At 35.3% G+C, this 22,388-nt stretch overlaps 1 protein-coding gene across 1 annotated transcript; it reads left to right on the forward strand.

The window, feature by feature from the left end:
• The first annotated feature begins 243 nt into the window (after positions 1–243).
• LOC118268307 (platelet endothelial aggregation receptor 1) lies at positions 244–21,827 on the forward strand. Its single transcript, XM_050706296.1, has 8 exons — positions 244–397; positions 779–869; positions 944–1,740; positions 17,595–17,622; positions 17,790–18,736; positions 19,709–19,843; positions 21,220–21,350; positions 21,598–21,827. The coding sequence occupies exons 1-8, from the start codon at positions 285–287 to the stop codon at positions 21,738–21,740; spliced, it is 2,385 nt and encodes a 794-aa protein (XP_050562253.1). The 5' UTR covers positions 244–284; the 3' UTR covers positions 21,741–21,827.
• The last annotated feature ends 561 nt before the right edge of the window (positions 21,828–22,388 follow it).

Consider the following 22,388-nt stretch of genomic DNA (forward strand, 5'->3'; position numbering starts at 1 on the left):
AGCGTTTGAATAAAAACTAAAGTTAATTGGGTACAAACAATTACCCGCACCATTAGTGGAAAAAGCTTTAATTAAAAAATGGGTTATCGGTAAATCGCTCGCAGTGGCGCCTCGGACCAAGATACGAGTGTGTAATAGTTTAGGAGATAGCGAACATCATTATATCGTAGCTGACTGACTGACACACTGGTGCTGTGATTGACAAATTTAAATTAAAAAAAAAAAACACGATAAAAGTTAAAAAAAATAAGTGTATTTTTTTGTAGTAAGTAGTGTTTGTAGCGATGTGTTTAAAAACGATAGTGTTTTGTTTCTTAGTGATTGTTTTAGTGGAGTTAGTTCATTATACACAAGCTTTAGACAATGACGGTGAAGGAGTCTGTGTAGTGAAACTCAGGTAGTATTTAAATTGTCTTGTAGTGGGTGTGTTGCTTTATTTATGTGGATTGTGGTTGCAATGTTCGAAGCGTAATATGACAGTAGTGTATGATAAAATTTGTTTGTTTATATTTTTGTATCCTACTATATACTATACTTACTTGATTTGAATGTGCGGGTTGGTAGGTGTATTTGATCACATTCACATGTATTTAACCTGCCGCAATATTTCAGTTTCGCATTAAATTAGAGTACCTACTTAACCATTTCAAATTAATTAAGTTGCTTTTCTTTACTTATTTTCTAATTAAAACAAGAAAGATGTAAAATAAAGTTGTAGAAGCTCATTAATTGGTTATTATCGATAACATACGAAATAAATTGCAAATTATCTTTTCAGTTCCCGACAACGAAGAAAAAAGCCGTACAATGTTGCCATAAACAAATGGTGTGGACGAAGGAAGTGTGTCGTCAAGAGATATAAATATGAGGTACATTTAATTTGAATTTTACCATAATGCCAAAATCAATTTACTTATTTAAACCTTCTGTTTTAAAATTCCAGACATATCTAACTTGGACGAATCACACGGTCTGCTGCAACGGCTGGCAGCACGACAGCGAACAGGACATCTGTGCTCCAATCTGCAGCACGGGCTGCATTGGGGGCAAGTGTGTCTCTCCCGACCAGTGCCAGTGTCTGTCTCCTGCCTACCTCGACCCCGACCGACCGAACACCTGCATCACACCCGTCTGTACTCCAACCTGCTTCAACGCCATCTGCCACGCCAACAACACCTGCATCTGCCAAGAAAACTACATCCCCTACAACTCCACACACTGCTTCAAATGCGATGTAGGCTACACTGCAGATGAGAACCTTAACTGTGTCCCGGTTTGTGATAAACCCTGCATCAACTCTACGTGCACAGCTCCCAACACGTGCACCTGTGCCGATGGCTACCGAAAGAAGAATGACTCAATCTGTGAACCGATCTGTGACTGTGTTAACGCAGAATGTGTTGCACCTCACACGTGCGCGTGCCATAAAGGCTATATTCCTTTAAACCAGACTGTTTGTGTTCCAAAGTGTAACGGCTGTTCTCACGGAGACTGTGTAGCGCCTGACAAATGTTCTTGTCATAAAGGTTACGCGAAAGTGAACGGTGTCTGCAAACCCCAGTGTTCCAAGGGCTGTGTTAATGGTTACTGTTCTGCACCAGACGTTTGTTCTTGCAAGAAGGGCTACGTGTACAGTGACAGCAGTGCGCATGTGTGTGTGGTGCCCTGTGATGCAAGCTGTAGAGGATACTGTGACGATGATAAAGGATGCGTTCCGTGGAATTGCTCGATGCCAATACCGTAAGTACTAATAACATTTTTACCTTCCTTATTAAGTGCTGGTAACTGTAACTATGCCTATTATATCAGCTGATTTTACTTATCATATACATTTATATGGTTTCCAATTTTATAGTAGGTGTTTGGTTTAATATTAAGTGATAAGCAAAAAAAAAGCTTGAAGTTATGGCTCAAATAGTTCATTGCCGTTAAATGTAATCGGCAGTGAAGGACAGTTTAAATAAAAACCTAGTAAAATACTAAAAGTAAAAAGTAGAGATTTATTAAACTAGAGTACAAGTATTATACATATACCATTAAACTAAATGAATGAACGAACCTATCTCTCGTGTAGATCTTGACCGACAGAAACAGCAATGAGGAAATTGGTGATAAAAGCCAATATATCATCGAGAACAAATCAAAGCCGGCCAGTGCACACATTAGGAAGTGCAGTGACAGGTTCATTCATCAGTGCATATCAGATTTATCGGGTGACAGGACGTCGGCCGATATTGTATGCACGGACACGTATGACGCGAGTCCGGTCACTGTCTGGTACTACAACCGTCTTACATGATACTGACATCGCTTGCACACATTTTATACGTCTGTACTTTTATTGGACAATGAATAGGACGCTTCATTTGTTTTGTTTTTTTATTAGTATGTCTGTGACGATGTTAATGACGTCAGTGGTTTGACGTCATTGTTGCATGCTTTTTGTTTGTGTTGTTTTGTTGTCCTTAATTTGGGGTTGTATGAGGAAAATGTTATTTTTAGTCAAGGAGTCTGTTGTGAATCACGTGAATTTGTTATTTAAAAATTGTTAGTATAGGTACTTATATGTGATGGGAATCATTCTTTATTTAATTTTTAACCCCCGACGCAAAAAGAGGGGTGTTAAATTATATTATTTATTTTGAGCTCTAATAATGTTGTTTTTATAAGAAATTTCATTTTCAAACGTATTTAGAAAAGTTTTCAGAATTGATTACTTTCTAGCAGTAATTAATTTATATCTGTGATATTTCAACAAACTAGTAACGCCCTCTATCACTGTAAGTCGGATGTAGTCGCAGATTATACACGGAGCGGCTTACTTTATTTCTGTAGTATTGAAATAGATGGCGTTGACAGACATTTATTTACAATACGCCGTTGGATTAAAATAATTATTGATTTAATAATTTATTTTATAAATAAGCAAATAATGAATACATTTTCTTAAAATACACATTTGTAGCATACGCTGAATGTAGCTATTGAAAACTTTTGTTATTTTTCCTTTAATATTGTTTGAAGCAGTATCCATCCATAATGCCGTTGTCTGTCAGTTTCAAGTTAGAGGTAAAATCTCTGTTCGTTACCTCTATTTAATTGTCCTCCCCTCAACTTTTTACCTTTTCTCCTAACTCCTTTATGAGAAATAAAGTAATTTCAATCATATAGAACACAGGCGCATTTAATTAACACGTTAACTGCCACGTAGGTCACCGGTTACCTACATTAGTGAAGGATTTGCCTTCAACAGTTTTCTGATGGCAGCATACTTTTGGATAGTAAATAGATACTTCAATATTATAATCTACATATTAATGTTCTGTATAACAACGCACTTATGACTTATGCCATTCAAAATTAAATAAGTTACCGTTACGTATTTGCATTTAATGGTGATCTTTTCCGCAACTTAAAAAGGCGAGGCTATATTTAGCTTTCCGTTTAAGTAAATTTTGATAAGGTAGTCCGAAGGTATTGTGTGTATGATTCGCATGAATAAATTCCTTCTATTATGAGAATTTAAATAACTTGTATAATATATTTAAAGTATTTTAATATATTTGAGCACATTTTTCCTTATTTCAAACTGAATAGGTTTCGTTAGTTTAAGCACTCTCAACCGCCGTAGTACAAATTAAATGATTGATGAATGCAAGTAGATGAAGTGAAAGAGTTAAATAAGCAAACTGTTCAAAAATATTTAAGGTGTTACCTAACTGAGTTTTGCAACAGAATTTACACTGACGCGACAGCTCTTTGAACGATAAGTTGTATCAAGTTTCCACTAGATGGCATTAATAGTTAGTTTTAATAAAATAAAATTAAATAGAACGTAACTGCTGGTTGTAGTCTTTAACTGCTGATGTCAACAACCTATCTAACTCCAAAATCTTTCAAGATTGATTTTTGACACTAGTTCTATAGAGTTTTTATCGATATCGATCCAAAAATTTGTAGTTAACTAACTGGTTATTGAAATTAGCAGTTAAATACCAAGTCCTAGCTTGGTAACTATAAATTTCACTTTAAAGTTATATTTAAGGTCAATTTTTGAATTTATCGAATTTGGAGTAGTCTTTAAAACTCTTGTTATCACCGCAGTTGAGTAGATAAAAATTCTTAGTATTGTTTTATAAGCTTACAATTTTTATCTCGAATAACAAGATAAATATAATGTTGCAAAGCTAACAGAGTTACTGTAATCAGGCCAAGCCCTTCAGATGTACTATTCCCGAACACGATGCATGTGAATATAACAAATGTGTTGACCACAAGCTCGTGTGTGCGTGGGTCGACTTCCGTGCTAAATGGACCGATGACCCATGAAGGTCACACACTGATCGGAACTGTCAACATCGGATGCGTTGGTACTATGGTGTATCCTGGACCGTGGACTTAGTACTAGGCTTGCTACCATGGTTGCAGAAGCTTTTGTTGAGCAATAGGCCGATGATGATGATCCCTGGTTAGGAGAATTTTTAAAACTGAATCTAAGATTATTTAGACACTAGCTTTCCGCCCGCGGGCGTGTAATTCGGTTATATATTATGATTACGTCGAGATTTATGGACCGATTTACGTGACTTTTTTTGTTCGGTAGAGTATACTTTCAAGTTGGTCCCGTTGTTACCTAGTCAGGATCTGATGATGGTATTCCAGGGAAATCAAGGGCAAACCTCAAATTTACAGGCAATTACGTTTTTGACAATTTCATAGATCTGTTTAAGTACTTGCGTCTGATAGTCATCATCCCATGTGAATGAGCTGATGATGGAAGGTACAACTCCTCAACGGTTAGGAGTTGAAAGAAAATTCTTACGAAGTTATACGTACATGTGAGGCTATTAGGTTGACCTGATAATAAAAAGTAAATCTCATTAACGTTAAGAATTTAGGTGAAAATGGATGCGGACAAATTTCGTCTCTTCACTTGTTTCCTTTTAGCTGTTTGTATGGGTAGTGTTAACACAAAATAGGGATTTAAAGGCGTGATGTTATTAATGTTATGCATGTATGTACATAATTATGTATGTTATTATGTATGTTAAAGAGACGACTGAAAGTTGTCATACAAAGTCTTTTTTTAAGGATGGGAAATCATCAAATGACCTCTCCCGCTCTGGGTGGAACGGAAGGGAGTGTCAGACTTTTACTGACTAAAACCCACCTCGTTCCTTCAGTTGCCCTTTGCGTTCCGGGGCCACGGTATCTCGTTAGAACTTTCCCGCAGCCCCGGCTCAGTTTATCCCGTTTCCCCCCTTGGGGGTTGACATTTCAAAAATCCCTTCTTAGTGCTCACTTATGTTACTAAAGGAACCTCTGTTCAAAATCTCAGACTCCTATACCGAGCGGTTTCGGCTGTGCGTTAATAAATCAGTCACCCAATCGCACCCCTAAATCACGATTGGAGGGTAGTTTGAAAAAACTTATAATGTCAAACATATTTACTTGCCTATGTACGTGTTCATGCCAAGTTTCAAGTTTATAAACCCAAGGAATAAGATTTTTCATAGAAACGTTTTTACCCCTTTTCCCCCCTTGGGGGTTGAATTTCCAAAAATCCTTTCTTAGTGCTCCCCTACATATCCCAAGGAACCTACATTCCAAATTTCAGCTGTCTACGACCAGTAGTTTCGACTGTGCGTTGTCTGTCAGTCAGTCAGTCACTCAGTAACGGAAGAGTTTTATATATATAGATTACTGACAAACGATGAAGGAAAACATTGTGAGGAAACCCAGGCTTTTTAATATCTAATTACCATGTGACAATAGGCCTTTATCTTAATACGGGCTGTTGATGTGATATTTTTAAAAGGCAGTTAACGCTCTTTTGTATTGTGACCCTTCTGGTGTTGCGGATGTCTATTGGAAAAGCTGATTACTAACAGGTGACCTGCTCGTTTGCCATACAAAAAGTTAAAATCCAATGTTTCACTTGTTCAATGCTTCAGATCTAAAATTCCAAATGTGCTTGTGTGACCTCTTTACTAACAAAATTTAATAAGTATTTATTTCACATTTCAATCTTTATTGTTTATACACTAAAGGATATAAGGTATCCTGTAGTAGGTAGTACTGATTTTCATAACGATTTTCAGTGATTTCATGATCATCAGTGATTTTCATAGCATTTATTTAGTTATATAACAGGGTCTATCAAAGCTCGATTCATGGAATATTCGCTATGTTTTATCTTATCGCGGTTACCGAGCGAACCCTCGTTATGTGCAATGTATGTACCAGTGTACCTACTGCAACAGCTGGCGACGTTATCATAATACAATGTACAAAATATAATTAGGAATCTCATTTAATTAGGAAAAAATATAGAAACACGTCGGGTAAAAAATCGAACGCTTCGGGTCGGAAGTGATAGTGGATTCTTTAAAGTTATTGTCTTTACTACATACTTTTCATGGGTCCCTGGTACTAAGCTTTTGAACGGCACTATTTATATATCAAAACTGACGTTTTATAAATAACTTTCCTTGTTTGATAAGGTCACCGGGCCTTTGTTCCTACCACGGGAATAGAATGTTATCATTATGCGCAGTAAACTACTCATTAACTTTGTATCAACGAGCTTAATTAATAACAAACAAAACGTTGCAGGGCTTTGCCCCACATGGCCATCCCTTGTTTCCTTCACTGCTACTTAATAATACAATATTCTATAGCACCTAATGTAAACTGCTTGTTGCATGCTTGTGTGAGCGTCTCGTAGTTACATGTGCGACTGCTGAGTAATTGATATTTTTTTGTTTTTTTGAAGGGGACGATCATTCAATAACCAGAGTAGTGCTAGAGTTTTACTGACTAAAACCACCCCGTTCCTATTCTTTGAGCTAGAGCCCAAATAACCCGCTGGATAATCCGCAGCTCCGAGTCGGCATCAGCCCTACTAGACAGTATAATATAGTATTATTACGGAAAGTAGACGAAATGCGTAACGTTGTACCACGTTGTGACTGTTGGGTGGAAAATTAGGTGAGCCTCACTGAACCTCAGAAGGAGTGTCACACTCTTACTGACTAAAAATTTTACAATTCCAACTCCTGCTCCGTGCTGAATCTCGGTACCTGTTGGCAATTTATCAGCAACACTAACAAAATAATTATGCACCTGCGCTATGGTTTTACAAAACAGCAATACATAAATAATAGTTAGGTTTTTAGGTTAATCTAACCGCTGCAGACATGCAGACGGGGTGGCACTTCCTGTTAGGAAGGCGACAACAGACCAACAGTCATAAAAACTAGCTGTTCACGGGCACACCTTCCTGTCACGTCCCATTCACAAACATTCTAGTGTACAAAGAAAGCGTAGTGCCTAGATTTTATCACTACCAAAAGCTATAAGTCAGATTAAAAAAAGGCTTTGAATTGTTGGACTAAGGTTCATTTTTGGGTGTTTTGTCTTGATTATTGTTATGAGGTTGATAGTTATCGTCTTCCTAAGTGTAAGTTTTAATAAAAAGTTAGCTTGTATAAAAATATTTATTTATGTATGTGTATGTATAAAGTATAAAACAGGGAGTTTACTTCTAGTATATCTTGTAATAGATATAGGTGTGGTGTAATGCCTTACATCTCGACTTGTGAGAGTCGGTATTTCACAATCCTCCCGCCCTGAGACCCTCAAGGAAGAGGAGGATCGCGGTCCCTATCTACGTATATAGTGTTCCTCAAAACTTTAGTGAGGATGGTGGTTGTAATAGATATATTATTTTAGATGATATTATATTGGAGAATATAATATATCTCATAATCTTCTAATATTATATTTATCGTATAGGAATGATGTTTAAATTTTTAATTAATACAAGCTATGCATTAGTCATTTATCTTTAAAAGTATGCTATAAGTACCAAAAGTATACAGGGCTTTACCCAATATGGCACAGTTTAAGACCGCAAATGTTAATTTTAAAATCCAAACATTAGTATTTTTCATTATACATATGACTAGTATACGAATTGATAGTTTGTTGAAACTGAGAGTAAGTCAGACTATTTCAAATTTAAATTCATTTATTTCTGCGAATATATATGAATATGGGTACATACATTTCTCTGTCTGAATTGGTATATATTTACATAAGTCTTATATAACAGGACACAGGAACACAGGAAAATTACATATAAATAAAATATATCTAGAAATGCGCATTCCAGCTCGTTCCCACGTCCTGTTTGTTCTCTGACGTAAATACATAAGTACTTAGCTAATTATATTTATTCGCAGTAAATAGAAAATATTGCAGTCCTAGTTATTTTCCTACTACATGTAACTAGTTTCGATAACAGACTGGATGTGCCACGTGACAGGATGGGCAAACCACACAATCTAGTTTTCCTTGAACATTCTAGTACATGTGACTTTATATCTTTGTCTTCCCTCAAAGCTCCCTAATAGGCGAAATTAATAAGCGATCTTCATCCAAAATTTTGATTAAAACTCTATACAGCGTGTAACAAAATACCTATATACATCAAGAAGCACTGAAGAATACAGGTTGAATAAAATCTCTACACAAAGCTTCAGCTTCATCATATAAACGTATCACAACACTACAGGGGTCACTCGCTAATTACGAAACATTTCTTCTGTAAATTTATCACCCACGTGTGATCTATTTATCTATTTAAATATTATATACGAGGTAAACCACAATAATTCTAAATGGCAATAAAAAATTGATCTATCTATTATTTAGTGACGTTGGACTCAGTACAGAAATAACGAATATTATCATATTCGGGTTTCCCCACGGGTTTCAACTCATCAGTTTTTTTGTTGTTAGCTTGTAATAATTGTAAACTGCATAATATATGTAAATTAATTAATTAATTATTTTTTTATTTATGTATCTAAATTTATTTTTTATTTATTTATTTTAATTGATCATGTCTTATTTTTCTTTAGCCTTCCTCAGCCATTTTGGAGTAGGCTTTTATTGTAATGCCATCAACAGAACTCTACTCATTTCGTTGTTATTGCTTCTATACCTAACACATTTCGAAATCATTGTATCCAAGAAATACAAAAACATTCCTTGGTTAAATTGTATAATGATATATCACTTTAACTGTATAATGTATTGGCTTAAGCTGTAAAATTATGCATGTCTTTTTTTCTACTAAATAGATAAATAGTAAAATAAATAAGCATTCAAAGGTAGATATGTAGTTAACTAGAAAGTTACAAAGCAACCACAACGAACCAAGATTTTAATTTACTTTTTTAACATACCGATCACATAACTATAATGGGAACTTACCGAACATTTTACTGCAAGAAGGTAAATAAAACCTATAATAAATGAAAACTTAATTGAACTTTGTGTACCTAACAATGAAGCATATAGACTTCCTCATAGATTTCTAGTCACGTTTGCTACAACCAGACTAGTCAGGCGTATCAAAAGTACCTATAATACAGGCACTAGGAATTAAGTCCCTCGTACAGAAGTCATGTTTAACTTACATTTAGAATTATGGTTATAAATGATAAATGATATTTATTTCCTGTAAATAGGTCATAAAATAACACTTTTACACGTCAATATTTCAAATAGCTAGATGAGGCCGGTTGTTATTCCCCTTAAAATATGACCGAGAATTTTTCTAACAAAGGCCTCCTTCTCCCTAGTTCTTTACTGAACGCCAAGTTTCTACTTTCATCCAATGGGTTTCCGAATCTTATGATGTAGTCGCTCCATTTAAAGGGACCTCACATTACGTATCGCAGTTTGCCGTTAAATTTGAATAGTGTAACGTTAAATAAGTTGGCTTATATTGACAACCCTTAGGTAGAGCTGCGAACTACGGCTCTACTTAAGGGAGGGGTTGCCTACGGGTTTGCTGGGACTCTGGCTCGAAAAGCTGGAGTAGGAACTGGGTGGTTTTTGATCAGTAAGAGTCTGAAACTCCCTCTCGCCTCGTAACCAAGGTGGGCTTGAAGTCATTGAGATGATTTGCCCCCTGAAAAAATTTTCGTGTGCTCAAACATTATTTTTTGAGAAAAAAAATATTAGCGTCTAGATAGTACATTTGGTTGTCACGCTTGTGCTCACGCGACAAACCATGCATTCAATCGTCGCCCAACAATAGGTTAAATGTGACAATGGAGTAGGTATGTATTTCCATTTATTGACGGAAAAATATGTCTTAATTGCGGTAAGCTTATTAATTAAAAAACCGCCCAGTCGATATATAATGAGCTGTTTTGCTCTTTTCCTTATGAAAATAGGTGGCTACTAACTTAATACATATAGTAGTATGTAGTAACGTATATAGTATAGGTAAATAATTATAATAGACTTATGTGGAAAGAGAAAAAATATATATTAGACGTAATTTTTTGACAAAATATGTATCAGAGGTTAATAATATCTACTGAGGGACGTGTTCGGTTACCTCAGCTAAGACTTAAAGCTCCATTGCCTATTTTGTTTATCCCTGATCACGAAGTTCTGTTTTGTTTTTACAAGTTGAAGAATGTTTTTTTTTACAAAGTATGTTGTAATTATTCCAAAGTTTTACATATTGTATTACGAAATAATTTGCTAGTCTATACAATAAAATAGAAGTTTCCGAATCGCGTTTACATATCAAGGCAAATAAAATATTGTGCCTTGGGAACAGAATTGAGAAACTCTTACATCGTTATTTAATTTGAAGTCGATGGAAATTACATAGCTACAAGCAAATAGATAGATGGATTTTTTTTCAAATCTAGATCTAATAGATATACAGGTCTTATGTTGTTAATGTTATAAGCTTCTACCAGCGGCATCGCCCAAGTTCCCGGGATAAAAATGATCTCATCTATTATTCAAGATTATAATCTATTTCTGTATCAAATTTTATCCAAATCTGTCCAGTAGTTTCGTCAGGATTATAATCTATTTCTGTATCAAATTTTATCAAAATCTATCCACTAGTTTTGTAAAAAAGTAACAAACATAATATACACATCTTCATAAACTTTTGTTTTTTTATCATAGTAAGGATTATGATCAAAATAATATTCGTTGTTTATACAGAACCCTACACGATACTCAGATTAAAGCCAGAGGAACAATGGTCCCAAATTAAGTTTCCGTTATCCTTATTTAGGCTCGGTAACTTGGTGATATCTATACTCAGTATTGCCTCAAAAGTGGAGGAAACTGGATCTAACATATTTTTACACTAAATTAAAATAAAACTAAGACACAATACTACACACATTCTATTACATTTACATAATAATATATATAGATACATAGTGATTTATTTTCTATTGAGAAGAATATTTTTGTGTTGTTACTGAAAGTGACAGCTGAATGTGTTTAGATTTTTTTATAGTGGGACAGACTTATAAAGCCTTGGTCATTGTTCAGTGTTATCGTAAGACTAAGGAGTGGGAGTTTGTAATCTTGCTCCTATCAATTCAAAAATTTGTGAGTTTCTGTGTTCATGTGTTTTGTATGTTTGTTACTCAATCACGTCAAAACGGCTGAAGGGATTGGAATGAAATTTGAAACTGGGGTAGATTATGGTGTGAAATAACACTTAGGCTATATTATTTATCCAACGGAAAGGCGGGTGAAGCTGCTGGCAGAAGTTAGTACATTCTTGTAATATACACGGAATACTTACGTTATTTGAATTTGTCTGGATATTGTAAGTACTCTCTTCGCTAGTTTCAATATTTCTTCTCAGAGAAGTGAGATAGCAAATGCATGTATTTTACGTTTAAATTATTTAAATATGTAATATAAAAGTGCTATCTGGTGGCCTATTTAATGAAATGAATAATATTATTATGATTTCATTATGTGGTATACTTTCATGTTATGTGCTACGCAATATAATAATAGCTTTAGAGAAAAATGAGGATTATAACAGGTATTTTAGCCATGACATATTGATATATTATTATACATAATAAATAATAATATTTAGGTCATTCGAGAATGTTCTATATAAACGTGTAAAACCAGTGGTTTAAAAGTCTTTTTTAGACTATACTATATTGGGTAATTCTATATTGGGTAATACTATATTGGGTAAATAAATGGTTACTTTATTTCCCGACGTAAGTAGAGAATTTAAACGATATTATTACTGTTCAAAAATTATTCTAAACATTATGGAGGCTATTTAAAAAAAAATACATTATGTACATTTAACACGCCTGATGTAGTCCACATTTTGTACCGATTGTCTATATTGCCTACACGTGGAAATTTGATCCGATATTGCAGTACCAGCTAAGATCTGTCCCGGAGCTGCGGACTACCTAGCGGGTTACCGGGGCTCCGGCTCAACGAGCTATTTGGAACGGGGTGGTTTTTAGCCATTATCTAATAGTCTGCTGATTTCCTCCCTAAAAAAAGCCTTGATCTGTAGGATATCCAACTTTTTATTTAAGTAGGTACCTTAATAGATAGGAAATTAAAAGGTTGGGGTCGTTTTAACCCGTGTGCTTGTGTGATGTGTTAGAAGTTAAAATAAATTGTAAGAATCTATGGTTTTCCCTACCCTTCATTCATGGCACAAATGCGTTAGTTTATATTATGTCAGCGGATTATACTAACTTCTGCCAGCGGATTTGCCTGCATTCTAGTAAAAATTTTAGAGTATGAATGAGACTATGAGAACAATCGTTTTCTTAACTTATTTCCTTGATAAATAAGTAAGTATTTGAGAAATAAGTGTAAGAAAATTTGATGACATCATAAGTTGTGATCTCTTACAAAATTTATACAAACATAACATTTAGACAAGAGTATTGAATTTCACTCGTTGGAAACTACTGTATTTTCTTACCTATACCAAATTACTTGACTAATATTGTAGTCTAGTTTGCAATGTCTTCTGCCTACTCCATCATCAAAAGGTTGGATGTTATGTTTTGTTACATGACGAAGTTATATTTTTGAACAGATTTGTCCTTTTTACAGATAACTTCAGTGGAATATTCCGTGAGCTTTGTTAATTAATCGATTAATTAGTGGTCCATGTTATTATCGCCGGGTAAACATATTTGTATAGGCGACTGTATATTGTATATCTATGTAGTATATTTTCAGTCGATTAATGCAGTATATGAAAAATGTAATGTTGATAAGAGATTGCATAGTGATTGTGTTGTAAGCAAGTAATACTACTTGTTGGAATTAGAAATTGCACAATAAAATTGACTACATAAGTTTCTAATAATATTTAAATATAAATTAAATCTTCTTATTTCTTTACTCAAGAGAAACGATTAGTTATAAGGTCATAGGACGCATAAAAATCTATCAATTTAGAATTTCACTATTGGTACTCATCTTTATTATGTAACAGGGTATATCCTCCTTACTGTTTATTTACTATTGAGAATAGGTACTGTCAATTTGTCCGTCCTTTACCTCAGTTTGATAGTAGTTAATTAAATTAAACGTTATAATGACTAGTTAACTGTTACGAGGAAGTTGTTACTGCTGTTGCATTGATACCGAAATGCTAGATACAGGCTGCTCTATATTTGTAGATGAATTTTATTTTTTATTGTCATATTTTGGTGTTAAGATCATATTTTAGAGGTTATTATTATGATTAATTGTGACTTGGATTGGTAGTTAATGCAACTGCTGTTTTCGAGGTCTCGTGAAATACATTATTGGGGATTTTGAATAAGGATTTTGATTTCGGAATTTTAACGTACTATAGAATTTCAAGTTCCTGTCTAGTTTTTGATATATCTTACCTTTTGGCTTACTTATGACTTTGGCTTATAAATGCTAAGTTGTGACCAAATAGGCAACGAAACACGTCTATTGAGTAGGAGAAACATTATTTCCAATTGAAACCATGGATAAATGCAAATGCAACAATAGAGGCATGCTAAATAGTGCATTTTATTAACAAAATGCCTCATTTATAGTAGACAGCCGAGATGATAATTTATACGTAGGATTGTGGATGAGGAAACAAAACAATGGTTGCATGTGCAGTTTAGGTATCTAAGGTGACCTAAACAATATAGGCACTACCTTTTGAAGACTAAAAATCTAGCTATTTGGAAGGTATGTTAAAGAGACACATGATACTGACATTGTTACTCTTTATGAAGGATTGTTTATGGGTCGATACACGATAACAACTAATTTCATGCATAATTCATAAGAACACAATGTAGAATGTTTTGTTTTGATTGCCTTCAGTTTTATGAGGTTTAATTGGGCATTGTAGACGCTGTGGTTTGGCTGTGAATAATTGAACCACATCAAATATAAAATGGACAGTGTGTCATAAATATATACATAATATTTACATACACAACTGAAGTAAAGACTGATAAGAATATTAATTCAATTCGTCTGTTTAAAACCACAGTATCATTTGCCGTGGCGGCGAGCAAACGTGACATATAGTTCCCAACCTCACACAATTGTGTACACTGTGCGTTTACATTTTACTAACAGCGAGTTTGAATTTGTAATTATGTATTCCCATCCCGAACGACGTCACGACGAAAATTTATTACGAAGCGCCGGACGTCTATAAAACTGTCCAACGTTATGCAAAATGGCATTGTTCGTCATTCGCACACCGCATTAAGATGTTCAACTAAACGACATCAAGACTTTACCGCGACACACTCGTGAGCTTTCGTCGTGCGCGCGCATCTAACACATTCAGCCAATCACACGGCAACATCACTGCGAAATAACAATCATCCTGTATAGCTTGAAATTTAAACTTTTAATTAGGTGTTTGTTTTTATTTTTTTAGTTTTGTAGTTGTTCGGTTTTTGTGATATGCGACGTGTTTGTGAAATTGAATCAAAGTTGAGGTAATATGTAGTCACTGTCCGAGAGTGAGCTACTACTTGTGAAGGGAAGTGCTTATAGTTGTTATCGCGCATTGCGTATTGTCCTCTCTGCGTGTGTTAATGTTATAAAACAGCGGGAATCTACCAACAACGTGCATTTGTATAGAAACCACTGCCGTTAATTAGTATTACCTATGTGATGAACATGTTCGAACCAAGGGCCGGTCGTGTTGTGCTACTATTCATAATAACTTTACAGTTATTTGAGTTTTGTGCGTCTTTGAATAAAGGTGATACAGGTGTTTGCGAAGAAATTGTTCCGTAAGATATTTATATTTGTTCTTAATTAATATAACTTTGTTTTTTAATCGATAACGTAGTATTGCTACCATTTAAAACAATTTAAACTTAACGTATAATAATAATATTAACATATTATATCTGAAAATTCTGTACATTTTAAAACAAATACAATAAAATTCTGCATGAAATGAGTAGGTACAATTGATACACTACACACACATACACACAATTAATATACAGACCGTTACTTATTTCCTTAGTGAATTATCCGAGTGTATAAGTTCCAATAAGACAGTATGTGCCCAAAAGAAGTTACGACTACAAAAATTAAGGTAAGGAAAGTCAGGTGATCACACTATTATTGCAAGCAGTATCATAGCCGATCGAAAAACTCTTAGAACTTTATATACTCCTGGTACTGAGTTGAAGAACTATATAAACCTATATAACGATTATAAATATTTGGAAACATAACCATCAGTTGTCGGTTCGAGTTCCCGGATGTTTCTTTCGGATTGGTTATCATACTGCTACTCATACATCTACACTGTACATAACATATTCGCACTACATCACCCGCACCCATCAATCAATCATATATATCACGAAATATGTACAATGTACAACACAACTGCAAAATTTCTTATAATAACTCTCTTCCGTTCATACACAACTTTTACTCAACTATGTATCTTATTACAAACTTGTTAAGATAAAAATTCGATTTCCACATTCCCGGTATTTTGAAAGATTTGAACTTTGTGTAGCAACAGTACCGGCTTTGTTATTGTGACTAACTAACATTATCTGGTTTAAAAAACAAGGGGCTTCATTCATGTAACGAAATAATGAATTTATTTTTGTGGGGAATATTTGTTACACGAGTGGAGTCATGAATTTTGTCTGTTGTTTTTGTCTGTTTGTCTTAAGTTATACATATAAAAATATTTGTGGTTTCTTATACGTATTAACTTATTATTGTAGTTGTAAGATTTCACTTGTTTATTTATAACGTGTAATAACGTAACATAGTACTAGTAACGTGAGACTTGCTTTCCATTGGAGTTTTCGCAATTAGAAGAATAACCCAGTTGAATTCGGTACTGAGTTTTAATAAATTGAAAAATTGAACGTATATGTGCAAGTGACTTTATCACTGATGTTAATGGTATAAAAACCATTGCCTGTTCTTGGTATTGTTTCAGGAGAAATGTCCTAACTTGTCCTAACTTGTCCACTTTGTATGTGACTCATAGTTCTATACAATTTCATATTAATTACATATATTGCGCATGTACACAGCAAATCATGTATTGTGTCATTCGGGCCATACATCCGGCAACTCATCTATTTGATATAGTCCAATGTCATATACCTATTAATATATGACATTAATTAAGTTTGGAGAGATATGCTTCGATACGGATAGATTGGCTCAATCATGGCCTCTTACAAAATAGGCGTAAAACAAAGTATATTTTTTGGGGGTGAAAATCATTAATGATTTTTCCTGGCGGGGTGAGGCGTGAGGGAGTGTTAGACTCCTGCTTTTAACTACTCTGGTGTTACGGATGTCCGTGGGCGGCGTTGATAGCTTACCTTCAGGTGACCCGACTGCTCTTTTGTCGCTCATTATTTAGAAACATGAACGCCCTAGCTATGTTTGTCATGTTGTAGTACCTACGTATCTGTTGCTACATCATGTTTCATAGTTTTTAACTAAAGAATAAAAGAAGCCTTTTCAAGAGTGAAAATATTTTATACTGCCACATTGGTGAATGCAATACCTGCCGCATCCAATGTACAGTCTGCACAGTTATTTGTATGCAAGTACGAAAATAATGATTAATTCAGTACATAGGCTAATGAGCGGACCTGTATACACACCTATAGGTAATTTAGTATAGCTGCTGTCTCTGTCTTGAGCCAATCTAAAACGTCAAATTGAATTGTCTGTTAGTCTGCCTGTCAGTGAAGCTAGGTGCTCGTTCCAAAGTGTAGCTTCAAATGGAGAAGAACGAAAAAGAAACTTCATTGCTGTACAAAAAAAGTTATTTTTTTTTTACAATCTTTTCGATACATTATTTGATCCTTTATCTAGTGTATGTATGTGAGAACAATGCAACGACAGTACAGCGTCAAAATTAATGGGAAAATAAGACCAATTCGTGAAGAAGAAAACAATCTAAAGACGATTGTTTCAAACATGATGCCCACATATTATGGACACTTGCACTTACAAGTTTATCGCCTGTGCATCAAATAAATGATCAGACTGCCATATTAGTGTACTGCTTGACAGCACAAGCTCAGTAGTTTCCTTGTATTTTCTCTATAATATTTTTTCATGCACCTGGGTACTGGTTTTCGAAAAGTATTGGTGGTTTAAATGTATCGTTAAGTGTTAAACTAACACGTTCATACGTATATATTTGAAAGTATCCTCTATGTTTAATACATGTCTTATTTTGTTTCCAGGGCCAGGGGGAAGCGACTGCAAGTACAGGTATGTATTATTCACGTAGGAAGATAGTATTTTGGCCTATGTACTACAATAATGAATGTAATATAATTACAATATTAATTTTTGTAGTTTAATTATACATCTACGTAACTACATACGTTTGAGGTATTCACCAAATAGATTAAATATTATTATTATTTGTATTACAGAGAACTGTTTGCTGTGCCGACTACGAGTATGACAGCGACCTGGACCAGTGTCTACCAGTGTGCTACTCCCCGTGCATCAACGGCACCTGCGTCGGCGTGAACAAGTGCGCGTGCACTCCGCCGCTCACGCTCTACAACAACACCATCTGCGTCCCCTCCACCTGCGACAACTGCCAGCATGGCGACTGCATGGCGCCCAACGACTGCCGCTGCCACAAAAACTATCTCAAGTTAAATGGCACTTGCGTTCCAGTCTGTGACAATGTCTGCGTCAACGGAAAATGTGCAGAACCCAACAAATGTAAATGTAACGACGGCTACAAGCCCGACCCACACGACCCGTACAATTGTATCCCAATCTGTGAGCCCGCCTGTGTGAACGGCACCTGTGTAGCACACAACAAATGCATCTGCGGCGTAGGATACGGCAGAACTGAAGACTATTGGATATGTAAGCCTACGTGTGTTGGGTGCGAAAATGGAGACTGCATCTCTCCAAACAACTGTGTCTGCCACAGTGGATACGAACGCATCAACTCGACCTGTAAGCCAAAGTGCAGCTCGTGCAGCAACGGTGACTGCGTGGCGCCAGGGGTCTGCCGGTGTCGCGGCGGGTACGAGCGCATAGATGGACTCTGTACACCAATATGTTCACCACCCTGTGTAAATGGCAAATGTATGACACCTAATACTTGCAGCTGCAACGATGGATATGAAAACAGGTTCGGCGTCTGCGAGCCTGTTTGCTCCAAAGCCTGTATCAATGGGCACTGCTCAGCACCCGACAACTGCACTTGTAATGAGGGTTTTATACATGATGAGACAGAATACAATCTGTGTATCAAGCCTTGCAAGAACGGCCACTACTCCCTGTTGTCTGCAGACTGCCAGTGTGACATCGACTATGAATACGACAACGAAACAGAGAGTTGCATACCTATAAAACCGTAAGTAAAGTGATCAGTAATTCTTAAGCAATAAAATAATTCACTTCACTTCTAGGCATGTTTTATAAGTAGAAATTAATGACGTATTTACTGCCATTCCTAAACATTAATTCGTTTTATCTAAGTACTAGCTGTGCCCGCGACTTCGTCCGCGTGGAATAGTTATTTTAGACATTGTATTTATTTTTGCAAACAACTTTCTCAGCTTCATAAATTATAGCTGTTACCCACGGTTAATTTGTGCATTGAAAATTCGTGATAGCACTGGATTATAATTAATGACAATTTTGTTCACAATTAAATACTCTTAATGAACAACACATTTATTTCGATAAAGATTATTAATACAACTCTTAACAAATAATGCATTAATTTCGACCCAGTTTGATTACCATAAAAACGATTCTAGTAAGTTAATCCTAAAAGATAAGCATATACTGTCGCGGATTTTTTTAGATCATTTTAAGAGGAATAATTCTTTCATACATATAATTTTCGTATCTTGAACCATTTTCGCAGCGCACGCAACGGAAGCCATCAAGAATTAATAATTTCCCCCGTTTTGTCTACATTTTCCTTTATTTCTTCGCTCCTAATAGTTATAGCGTGATGTTTTATAGCCTATAGCCTTCCTCGATAAATGGACTATCCAACACAAAAAGAATTATTCAAATCGGACCAGTAGTTCCGGAGATTAGCGCGTTCAAACAAACAAACAAACAAACAAACTCTTCAGCTTTATAATATTAGTATAGATTTTTATTTAAATTACATAATAAATAAATACGTGTCTGATACTTTTTGATTACTTAACTGGCGGACTAAATAGAATTTTAATTTTCATACCCCGTCATCATCCCTATTCTCAATAAGTAGTAGAGAATGCTCTTGAAACTTCTAACTTAGAACCAAGTAATACTATTATTTTCTTAGAAATCTGTTGATGATTTTAACATGTGTACTTGATTGTAGAGTGCCATGTGAGGACTGCGAGGGTAAATGCAACAATGAAACGAAAACGTGTCGGTGCTTGAACGAGAGGCCATGTATCATCAAGAGTGCGGATATTGAGGTACCAGCAGAGGTGGTCGCATCCGACCAAGTCAAGTAGGTATCCGAACTATTAACCAAACAACCATGGTTGTAATTACACACTTTACAAATTGCTATGTGGTCAATAGTGTCTTAAATCTAGACTCGATCTAGAAAAGATTGACGACTATCTTGTTTATCATAAGTCATAAGTGAACAATAATTTAATGTCCATACATGGGCAAAGTATTATGGCAAAGTAAAGGTCTCATAATGTCTAATTATCTATCAGAAAATATAATTATCACACATTTTTTTTCATATTATAAATCGACACCAGCAATTTATACTACGCTAACTCGAAATTTGGAAAAAACTTTTTTTATGCCAAGTTGCTTAAAATGTGTGTTTACATACGTCATAAAAAATTGAGAAGAAATATGCAAAAATAAGAAAGTTACAAATCTTATAAAACGCTAAGTAAAGGTACTTTTTGAAATCACTCGATTTATATTACGCCAACTATTATTAGCGGAGTGTGCGCGGGGATCACTTTTAGTCAAAGTCCGTGCAACACTGCACTAACTCATAGTTAGCGTAGTTTAGTGCGTTCGTGTGTATACTTGTTCGTTTGTAAAATGAACGACTTAGCGACTTTTACATAGTAAATACTTATGTGTTAACGTATTAATTAGTTTATTAATGATACGTTGACTATTCTTTTTGTAAGTAAGTACATGTTCTTTATAAAATAGTAGCAAACTCGGCGAACTCCGTTTCGCCACCTGCTCTATTCTTGTTTTTTTTTTAATTTTATTGCTATAACATCACTTCCACTTTCCATCGAATGCAAAACCGTGGAAATCGGTTCGTGCGATCTGGAGTTATAGCGTCAGGAAGGAAAACCCGACTTATTTTTATATAATAGATTGAAATGTGCATCAGATGATTGATCATGCACTACGACGTCCCGTACTACACTACGCTAACATAAGTTAGACGTGTATAAGATGTAATTTTTTTTTCATGAATTACGTTTATGTACGGCTAACTTGCGCTAAATCAAAAAATAGAAATAATGAAGGAAATATAAATATGAGATATTACAATGAATAAATTAAATATTAAGCATACCAAATTTCAAAAAAGTATCTTAATTAATGTAAAAGTTATCACGTTTTTCCCTTTAAACGCCTCTACTGTAAAGTACGCTTTTTGAGTTAGCGCAGTATAAATTGCTGGTGTCGAAATGTGAACGTTTGTCCCGTCAATCACGCTGAAATTACTGTACGGATTTTGACATTGACAGGGTATGAACTGACTTGGACCTCTATAAGTAATACCAATTTACAGGTGATGTCTCACTTAACAAGGTTTCACTGTATAATGTATACACGCTTTTAGGTTTAATTAGTTCAAAGTTTATTTAAAGATACCTTTTAAAATTTCAGAATGGCCAGTATGAATATGACTCTGATAGCGATCGGTGGAGCCTGCCTGCTGCTTCTCATTCTGGTCGTGGTGGTGATGCAGAGGCTCTGGTATAAGCGGAACGACTTCACGGCCAAGCCTACACATGAGAGTGAGTATCTTACCGTGATATTTGCAAAGTTTTTATTGCTAAACGATTTCGCAAATACTTTTTGTTACATTTATCATAATTAGAATAAAATTCTATTTATCTGTAAGATCGGGTTCCTTTGACCCAAATTCTATAACCAATAGGAATCCGTCTGCCATTTGCCGCCTTATATCATAAAAATATAAATTTTCGTTGTAATGTGGCTATTGATATGTGTATTAATAACATTTTTTATATAAAATTCCAGATGTTGCCTTAGGCAGTGTGGTTTACACTGTTCCGAATACATTGATCAACCAGAGAGCTAGTAGTGGGCCCATTGACGAAGACTCCGGTGACGAAGACGAAGCGACGGACGAATTAATACGACAAAATACACGAATAAGTTAGACTGTAATGTATGTACCTGTAATTGAAGTGTTCGGTGCTTTTAGTATAGATAATTAGTTGTAAGACATAAAACTAGTTTTTGATAAACCTGTCTTTTATTTGTTTTAGACCTGATCATACGGTTTTTACGTAAAATCTTATTGTAAGTATTACTGGGCTTTTTTCGGTATTTTAAAAATTTCTCAGTGGTAGCACGGAGTCTGGAATTGTGTCCAGTATATGGCAATAGGCTCACCACATGGGACTTATAACACACATGATGAAAAGTGGGTGTACAATGTATAGCGGCTTGCCGTAATGTGCACTTCTGCCTACCCCTTCGGGGATAAAAGACGTAACGTTGCTTTTTTCATACTGTAAGCTTATTTAAACACCATCGATATACGGTGAAGGAAAATACCTATACAGTGAGGACATCGCCACTTTGCCTTGAGAAAGCGTGGTAATCAATACTCATTCCTTCTCTGTGTTAGAAGAGATCTTTGTCGAGCAGGTTGATGAAGATGGGCCAAATTAAAAGTACCTTTAACCGACGAGCATGCATGAAAAGACTGATGACTGTTCATAAAGCGAAGGAGGTGTGTAAGCGTTCATAGCGATTCGCATTCCATAGTCTCTGCCTACCCTCATGAGAGACAGGCGTGAGGT

The sequence above is a fragment of the Spodoptera frugiperda genome, chromosome 29 (assembly GCF_023101765.2).
Source record: "Spodoptera frugiperda isolate SF20-4 chromosome 29, AGI-APGP_CSIRO_Sfru_2.0, whole genome shotgun sequence".
Classification (NCBI taxonomy): domain Eukaryota; kingdom Metazoa; phylum Arthropoda; class Insecta; order Lepidoptera; family Noctuidae; genus Spodoptera; species Spodoptera frugiperda.

Bases quoted from the DNA above. Each gene is read 5' to 3' on its own strand.
- LOC118268307 (XM_050706296.1), top strand. From the start codon at position 285: ATGTGTTTAAAAACGATAGTGTTTTGTTTCTTAGTGATTGTTTTAGTG. The intron at 18,737-19,708 runs GTAAGTAAAGTG...ACTTGATTGTAG, and splicing joins AGTTGCATACCTATAAAACC to AGTGCCATGTGAGGACTGCG. The intron at 19,844-21,219 runs GTAGGTATCCGA...TTAAAATTTCAG, and splicing joins GTCGCATCCGACCAAGTCAA to AATGGCCAGTATGAATATGA.